General features: G+C 36.5%; 1 protein-coding gene and 1 long non-coding RNA gene across 2 annotated transcripts; both read right to left on the bottom strand.

Annotated features, from left to right (window-relative positions):
• Positions 1–939: 939 nt before the first annotated feature.
• On the bottom strand, positions 940–2,272 carry LOC138316021 (uncharacterized). The gene is made up of 2 exons (XR_011207581.1): positions 1,815–2,272; positions 940–1,138 (listed from the first exon to the last, which is right to left on the bottom strand). It is a non-coding gene; the product is annotated as an uncharacterized lncRNA (long non-coding RNA).
• Positions 2,273–6,545: 4,273 nt separating this feature from the next.
• Positions 6,546–7,235, bottom strand: LOC138316735 (uncharacterized). Its single transcript, XM_069258395.1, has one exon. The coding sequence runs from the start codon at positions 7,233–7,235 to the stop codon at positions 6,546–6,548; it is 690 nt and encodes a 229-aa protein (XP_069114496.1).
• Positions 7,236–9,896: the final 2,661 nt, after the last annotated feature.

Raw genomic sequence — 9,896 nt, 5'->3', positions numbered from 1 at the left:
TGTGCAAAATTGAAAACTTTGAGCAAATAAAATTATTAGAATTTCTTATGTGTGTTAAATTTATTTATTAATAATTAATTCTCAAGAAGAGAATAAAGGTAATGGCAGTAATTTTACCATTATAAAAACTGAATAAAAACCCCACTATCAATGGTTGCATGTTCAATATTGCTCTCAAAAGCATGTGTGCCACTTCATAGAAATCTGTTATTAGTTATCTTAAATTATCTTAATATGAAACATATTTTGTAACACCATATTTTAATCTAAGTTTATAAAACTAAATGATCCTGCAGAGGTGTATCCTCAATACTCCAGGGGTTACTATCTACTGACATTATATCCACCCTTAGGCTATGGCATAGCAAAAATGAAGGCAACAGAAGACACAGGTAATTTGATCCTTTGATGATCTTGTACATCAAAATAATCTAATAATGGTACACTGTGGTTGACTGTGGCTTTGAAGTTGGACATCGCTCACTCTCTGAAATCTAAAAGGATTTCTCTGCAGACCTGTGATTGGCCAGTTTTATTCTCATGAACTGCCTCCTGTTTATAATGGGATAGTTCAGGGGTGGATAGGATGTCCGTGTCTTAAACCCTGGAGTATCGAGGGTGGCAGAGTGTAACTTTCAATAGTACCTTTAAAAGATTCATATACATTTGTATAGACTGTCCATATTATTCTTTTGAAAGAAACCCTGAACATTGCATTTCTGTTTAAAGACTGTTCAGTTATTACTGTATACACATCTGATGCAAGGGAACTACATAAGGACAATTATCACTATCAGTGTCAATGGACACTGTTTCCATTTCTTGGGTAGGAAAGGGACAAGGAGCTGGAATCCGGGACATTTCGACTGACTCAAATGAAGGGAATACAGGCTACATGTAGCTCATAAAGTTTGGAATACAAATAAAACAACAAAGTGCTGTCATAACTTGTATTTTTCACTTTAAACACATTTTAATAAAAATACTGGATTACATTTGTAGTGTATCTACAATGCATTTGTATAAAATTTCTCTCTGTCCATAAGTTATGATGTCCATTCTTTTAATCCAGTCCTTTCCTCATATGCATGTATGACCTTTTGATTTAAGAACTGCTATCACATCCATGATTAGCTTCCTGTAATTAAAAATAAGCATGTGATTAATTGTTACACTTTGACTAAGGTAATATGTCATTTATTGACAGAAGATCATTTGTCATTTAATACAAATGATCTTTAGTTCTGTAGTATACATGTAAATATAATATTGTTATTGATAAAAAACTGGACTTGCCAATCTACACAAAATATTTAACTTTAAAAGCTTTAACTTGTCTTATACTCTTGCAGGTGTTTTTATGTTTCATCTGTAACAATATAAAATATTTCTATTACAATTACATGCATATTTTTTAAAAATTTTAAATAATTACTATTGACTACATGTATAATATTGGATACTTCTCATTACTCTAAGAAAAGTTTGGAATTTACACTGGTCAAAGTAATTGTTTGGAGGTGGCAGTATCTTATATTTACCTGGAATTTTTATGATAATTGTTTGAACCTAAATGATAATCAGATGATTTCTAAGAAATAGTTAATGATTTAATAAAATTCTATGCCTAATACAAATTTGACAGTATAGGCTTGCCTACATGCATAATTTACTTCATTTATCATATTTCAAGTCATTTGTGAAACAGCAAACTTTTTCCTATATCTGGTTATAAACGTCTATGCTTGACGCCTTCACCATGTTAGCACTAAATACACAATGTACATGTACACGTATACAGTACAGTAACTTACATGTACATTATATTACGTTTCTTCGTCACTGGTTCTGTATAGCATTCTTCGGATGTGGTCTTACTCAATTCCTTTCAAGTCCTAAAAGCTGAACATGTTGCTGACAAAGGGTTAGTGTAGTTATTCGATGAACCAACAGACAACATGCATGCTGCAGACGTATCAGCTGTACATTGACCTGTTGAACGTGCGATTGTTTACATTGCCAACACTAGTTTTTTCGCCCGTATAAGAGTATCCATGCATAATCTGCATCAATCTTCATATATTTTACACTGAGGAAAATATGTAATATCACGCTTTACATAAAATCCAAATTCTTCAAGCGATTGTCGCTTCGTAAGTTGTCCAAACGACAGTGCTTCGCCATTTTGACAACAGCTGTCAGGCACGCGATTTTGTCAGGTGTTCCTTACGTCATTACAAATTTGCCGCTTATATCATTGAGAAATGCAAATCATCTAAGGAGACTGCCACACTAAAACAGTAAAGAAAAACAACAGCAGTATCTGGATATAAAACACAGGGAGGGAGGGAGGGTATAAAGTTTTATACTCCCTGAATATACTTTCACCTGGTCTGTCCGGCTTAGACTGGTTCCCTTCCCTTAGTTCTCTACTCTCCGCCAGGCTGCGCTCCGCTCACTAGGGACCGGTAGCGGGTAACCATGATGATTTTTTTGATTGGTCAATCTACATATCCGGTTCGCCTGCATCACTTTTTTTAGGCGTGGAAAACCCCTTTACGCACGAAGCGACGGATCTTAAACGTAAAGAATAAATAATTTATTTGAACGATATATAAACAAAAGTAAATAAGATCTTAAGTTTTGAAATCATTTCGTGCTAACAGAGTTTAGAGTGTTCATAGGAACGACGTTAATGACGTTATTTTCTCTTAACGGAAGTAGCCGTCTCCATGATGACATATCATGCGCAGAAATGATGCGCACTACTCTGGAGTTGGAATTCCCACTCAAGATGGCTACCCGCTACCGGTCCTCAGTGAAGCGTACGCAAGGGAGGTAACTGAGGCGGGAACCTAGACTGGTTCCTGCCTCAGTTACCTCCCTTGCGTACGCTTCACTGAGGACCGGTAGCGGGTAGCCATCTTGAGTGGGAATTCCAACTCCAGAGTAGTGCGCATCATTTCTGCGCATGATATGTCATCATGGAGACGGCTACTTCCGTTAAGAGAAAATAACGTCATTAACGTTGTTCCTATGAACACTCTAAACTCTGTTAGCACGAAATGATTTCAAAACTTAAGATATTATTTACTTTTGTTTATATATCGTTCAAATAAATTATTTATTCTTTACGTTAAGATCCGTCGCTTCGTGCGTAAAGGGGTTTCCCACGCCTAAAAAAAGTGATGCAGGCGAACCGGATATGTAGATTGACCAATCAAAAAAATCATCATGGTTACCCGCTACCGGTCCCTAGTGAGCGGAGCGCAGCCTGGCGGAGGGTAGAGAACTAAGGGAAGGGAACCAGTCTAGCGGGAACCAGTCTATGTCCGGCTGAGCAGAGAAAATGGAGAGTTCCATAAAGGGGAACTAACTCTCTTAACCAAAGCTTGGACCTACTAATTAAAGAGCCGGAAAACATTCGGTTTACATTTGATAACCCAATTTAATCTGTAATTCGATTAAATTCATTTAATGATATTCATGGGACTTAAGCAGGGCTACTAGCCTGTCTATCTCTATAGGGTTACAATCATCTATCACCAATAATATCATTGGGGCTTAAGCAAGGCTACCAGCCTGCCTACCTCTATAGGGTTACAATCGCCCCTTTCTTCAAAGAAGACAATATGTAAGGCATTTCTCAGAATGGCTTACATATTTCTTAACGCAAAGTATCAAGTATTATTAATATTTCAATTTACCACCGCCTCCTTTAAAAAAATTCCCTAAATAGTAACTATTGGCCATTTCATTCATTTCTCCTTTCAACCTTCTTTCATTCGCATGCGTCATGCAGTATATTTTTAATTATCGCGAAATTATCCTATTAAACGTTACAACTCTTTACCTTAATGCACAATATGTACATACACATATTGTAATTATCTTGGGCGTTATACTTTAAACATCTTTTGAATATTTTCATGCAATATAAAGTCTTATTACTGTCACAGTTCTATGGTCACAACATCTTAAAATTGGCCAGTAATTATATTTCACAGTTCGTCCATGGTAGTTCAAACATTTTTCACTGTCACTTCCATTGTAGTTCGAACATATTTCACAGTCACACAGTTCCATGGTAACTACGTCGTTGAAAATCAGTAATATTATTTCACAGTCACGTCCATTTTAGTTTGAACCTATTTAACAGTCACACAGTTCCATGGTCACTTCATCGTTAAAAATCATTCGTAATAATATGGCTGCTCATATATAAAAATCCACAGTTTATCTCCACAGTTGCTGCTTATTTAATTATATCCAGAGCTTCTTTATGTTCTTAGGTCCGTCATTCACCACGGTTCTTGAAGAGGTCACATTTTGTCTTATCCGCATTAAGACATTGTGATTTTTTTAATTGATTAACGTTAATATCCAGACAAGAGTTGGTCTTGTTAACACCAAGACGTTTCCGTATTTTCTTGTAATAACCGAGACATTATATGTATATCTTTGTCTCGTAAGTATCTTTAATCATATAGACGTTAAATATCACGGCATAATGTTTAACTGGGTAATTATAATTTCCTTCTTCACATTTAGACATTGTCTTGTTACGACCAAGACGTTACTTTATATCTGTCTATGGAAGACTGAGCTCTTTTCTCAAGTCTGGGTATATTACACTTCCTACTCGGGTTGTAAGGCAGTCTTGTTTACCCGATTCAATTCCTCCACTTCCTGATGGGGCAGTTACATCTGCATCGGCGAGGTGAACGCCTTCAGGGTAATTTCCTGACATCAGTGTAGGTTTTTCTGTGTTTTCTTGTTCCTGGTGGATGAGTTCCTTGATGTATGTTGTCATCAATTCTTCTAAGGCTGTCATGTCTTCTGTGGATTGGTTACTTTTGTGTCTTTGCATGGGTCTTGAGGCTTGCGAGACACTCGACTCTGACTTTCCCCTTTTCACTGACCATTTACCTAACCTACATTTCTGACATTTATCCCTAATTCTCCTACGACATAAATATATCGCTATAACAACACCACACCTACTATCGACAAGTAGGTCGAGAGGGGCAAATCAGATTCCATAGGTTCAAGATCAAATGAATTGTCAAGTTCATTTATCAACTCATCAATGGGGATTTCCTTTATAGGCTTAAGTTTATGGGGTATCTTAATGTTTTTTTTTACATTTGGTAGTCTTTGGGTCATTGGTTTCCAGAGTTCAATAGAGCCTACATAATAATTTGAAATCACCTGTTGAAAATGATCTGTTAGGTTATATTTACTCTCTGAATGATAATATGAGGGCAAGGTCATAAATTCATTTGATGCAGAACAACCTTCCACAAGGGATAAGGTGTCAATAGGGTATCTGGTCACCACAGTACCAGATTGGGTTAGGGCATTTCAGTGTAAAGGTCAAGGATTTATCATGGACAACTATCCATTGGCCATTGGTCAAATACTGGGCCATAGGGGAAGTGTTTGTATTTTGTACTACTGTAGTACAATATTTAACTAAATTACTGGTCCAATTCATAAAAAGATTAACAATACATTTCTTATTTCCCATTATAGTATACATTGGACTACGAAACCTGCAGTAGTTTTTAACGCTATTTACACATTGATTCATCTCCTCAATTGACATTGTAACCAATTGTGTTTTCGCTTCATTGTTTGCAAGAGCTACTGCTTCTAATTTATAAGTCGCCAAAATATTTGTTTGATTCGATCCAAGGTACGGAGAGGAAGGTTATGTGCTCGGTACACAGCAAACTTGCCAATCATGTCTATTAATGGAATGGAAATAACTACAATAAGGCTATCAGAACTAATAAGTGTCGTACACTGTCTTATAAAATTCCCAAAGGTCAGTTTCTGGGTCAAAAGGTACTCTAAGACCTGGGTCAAGTTTGCTTTTTACTTCTATAAGGGGTTCGTAAAAGTATGGGGGTGAAATCCAACTAATTCCTTTGCTTCACTAAGGGCCCTGTCGATCTTAGTGTATGTACTTAAATATTCATCAATATCTTGTATTGCTTCTGTTAAATTTAGAGCTATGCTTCTTAGATTCTCTAAAGTATCAATCACGTCATTTATATTCCTTCTATTATCCGTGATTTGACTTTGTGCAGCATGAATTATTGTTAAGCTTTCCCTTACTGCATGCTGAAGATTGACTTGATTACGTCTTAAGAGGTTTACGTTAGTTTTGATTGTATTAATATCACCTTCATCTAAAGTACCAAACAGGAAATTCAGTGCTTTTCCTATTATAGGAATTAAAGCTCTTTTAGTTCTTGCTTGATGTAGTGTCCTAATGTCGGTATGTTCTGACTGAAGAAAGTCTTGTGTATTTCTTAAATTTTCAACTTCATGGTTCAGTATTATAAGGTTGTTATTAAGACCTAATCTTGTTCTAGATGTTTCGTGGTGTTTTATTGACTCTGCTAGAATGCTTTCGGTAATTTCTGACAGACTATTATTTAACATTCTAAGAACTTCCTCGTAAGGATTTAGATTAAGAACAAAAGCTTATATTTCGTTTTCTGAAACGATAAGAAACGATTCACTAATGAATCTCGTTATTGATCACGAAGAAAATATTTAAGACATTTTTTAAATAGCTCTGAATTGTCCTCAGAGTCTCTTGATATGTCTCTCTTAACTTTCTTTGTCTGATTCTTAGAATCTACATCTTTTCTATTGTGGAGCCTATCATCTTGACATGTTTTATCTACTGCAGTGGAGATTTGGGGCGTAACTTCATTTGCTAATTTATTTATCGCATCAATCTCCTTGTCATCAGCAGTACCACCAGTCTCAGACGCATCTACAAAATCATCATCATCGTCATCTGTCTGAGTGTCAGCGTTATTGTTTTCTTTTAACTTCCTTTTCAATTGTGATAAAGGTATAAGTTCATCATCTGAATCAATAGGACTAGCTTTGTCCAATTCTCTGGTCCGAAGCCTTTGTCTTAGCTCCATTAACGGAATATCATCCCCAGAGTCCGAATCTGACCTTTCTTGTCTTCTATATCTTATGACTCTTTTTAAGGATGTTTCCTCCTCTGACTCCTCTGAACTACTCTCAGGGGGAACTACATATGTCGATTTCCTTAGAGGTCGACCTATATTATCTTTGGGCAACTCCCATTCATCAACATTTGCTATTCGTAAATGCCTCGCGTGTGTCTTCGTGACTTCACCTGTAAGCTGGTTTCTTACCTTAAAACTTACTGGTCCAGTTTGCTCTATAATCCTTTTATACATAACTCAAAACAGGAAAGGATGTTGACTGTTTATTGATGGATTGAATGGTTATCAGAAACCATAAAACAAATCTTTGGCGTAACAGGGGCTACTCACTCACAACTAACAATATACAAAAAACTGCTTGACTCTGTAGGAAAAGAGAAGCAGAACGACATACAAGAACCGCTTGACTCAGTAGGAAAGAGAAGCAGACAAGCCTTAAGAATTTAGTAGCTGGTGGCTAAATTTCGGAGCAAACTTGACTTCTGTAAGTTGCTGAGATGACCCTTGACTCTGAATCGAAGCGAATCATGAGAAGCGACTTGACGCAACATGAAGAAGTTTGACCAGGACAAACTTGACTCCCAAAAGCAGCTAAAGAAAGCCCTTGACTCTGAGTTAAAAAGACGGTCACTCATGAGAAGCGCTTTGACTTGTGCAGGAGAAGTTTAACCTCTTATAAAGCTACATATATATACAAAACAAACTAAAATTTGTTTTTCGGTATAAATCATATAAACAAGTATATATAAGAAAATAAAAATTCTATTGGGGGAAAATTCCGCGAGAATTTAAAGCCTTAAGCCTAGTAATGAGTATACCTAATTAGTAAGTGAGTAGCCCAATTAAACTGAAAAGAAAACAATTATAGCAATTAACACAATATTAAAGCAACATATATACAGATTAAACTAAGACAAACAAAATAATATACTAGTACAAATAAAAACAACAGGTGTAGCTGGGGACGGAGGGTGGGTACGACGATAGATCAGACTGACCACAAGAGCTGGAGGCAAAAATCTGAATGACGTCATCCAATACTCACATCCCCCTCTAGAGCCTAATGCTGATTGGTCAACATAAATACTCTAGACTCATTAGCATATAAATAAATCAAAACAAAAACCTGATCGCTCTTCATACCGAACGTACAAAAACTAATTATAAAAAGAAATACACGTATTGATACATGCACACAAACTTAAAAGATTATATATTGTAGATGACAGAGCTAAACAAACGTTATGTATAAACCAAAATTTAATCTTGCATATTAAATTATCATTTTATACATAACTCAAAACAGGAAAGGATGTTGACTGTTAATTGATGGATTGAATGGTTATCAGAAACCATAAAACAAATCTTTGGCGTAACAGGGGCTACTCACCCACAACTAACAATATACAAAAAACTGCTTGACTCTGTAGGAAAAGAGAAGCAGAACGACATACAAGAACCGCTTGACTCAGTAGGAAAGAGAAGCAGACAAGCCTTAAGAATTTAGTAGCTGGTGGCTAAATTTCGGAGCAAACTTGACTTCTGTAAGTTGCTGAGAAGACCCTTGACTCTGAATCGAAGCGAATCATGAGAAGCGATTTGACTCAACATGAAGAAGTTTGACCAGGACAAACTTGACTCCCAAAAGCAGCTAAAGAAAGCCCTTGACTCTGAGTTAAAATGACAGTCACTCATGAGAAGCGCTTTGACTTGTGCAGGAGAAGTTTAACCTCTTATAAAGCTACATATATATACAAAACAAACTAAAATTTGTTTTTCGGTATAAATCATATAAACAAGTATATATAAAACGGACATGTCTAATTGTGCCGTATGAATGGTTTTAGGATCATTATGTATATATCTAGTAAAACAGTCAGAAGACCATCGACCCAAGGTTTGAATCACATGGTCTTGAACACCAGCAGCCGCTGCTGAAGTCGCTGCTCCAATCCTGAAAGAATGACCATTGTAGTCTAGATTATTCAAACCTATGCGAGACAAGAGGTCTTTAAGAAAACCAATAAAGGTGTGACGCATCAAAGGTTTGTAAGAAACAAAATCATTAACAAATAAGGGGGACATAGAAGTAGCTCCTTGAGAGCGACGCATTTCTAAATATTGAACCATAGTTCTCACAGGGTATAGCAAGTTGTTCGCAAAAATGTTTATATACACACCCTTACCAAATGGATCTGTTTTAGATATACGTAAAAACAACGTAAATTGAGATAAATCTTTGAACACATTAATGTCACACACACGTATAAAATGTGAATCGCTAGTCTGTCTACAGGTGAACTCTCCACATCGCATAAAACCGTAAAAAGCCGTAAGAAAAATAGAACTTAACATTAAATCTAACATGGGAGTAAAGACTCCTAGGGGACTGGTAAGGGTAAAACACATGTGCTGCAGCAGTTTAAAAGTGATAGGTAGTCTCTTAATAGTTACAGTAGCCTGTGTTTTCTTGATCTCTCGCAAAATGTAATGCAATCTAAGCGTATTACCAAGTGGATCACCGAAATTGTTCTTGATATAGTGATACCGAATGCCTGCAAGATAAGCTTTAATAGTGTCAGACTTTAACTGCAAGGCCTGATGACAGTGAGTCACGAATAAGATAAGGAGATCTTCGTTGATAGCAGGTAGGGAATTTGAGGCACACTGAATACCTCGCATCAACACGAATGTTAAAAAACAGTTTAAACCAGACTTATACGTAGCCTGAGTCTTGTCACTAAGAGCAGCCTCCCACAGACAATCCACTGCACCGATTAGTTCATCATCAGGGACGTAGCTGGTAGACATGGAACCGGAAGTATATCTGCCTGAGGAGCCAGCGTCCGGAACCTGGACATCTGGAAGCGAGAGATAGCATCCGCGATATTATTA

The sequence above is a fragment of the Argopecten irradians genome, chromosome 2 (assembly GCF_041381155.1).
Source record: "Argopecten irradians isolate NY chromosome 2, Ai_NY, whole genome shotgun sequence".
NCBI classification, from domain to species: domain Eukaryota; kingdom Metazoa; phylum Mollusca; class Bivalvia; order Pectinida; family Pectinidae; genus Argopecten; species Argopecten irradians.
This window is presented reverse-complemented; position numbering and strand designations above follow the sequence as displayed.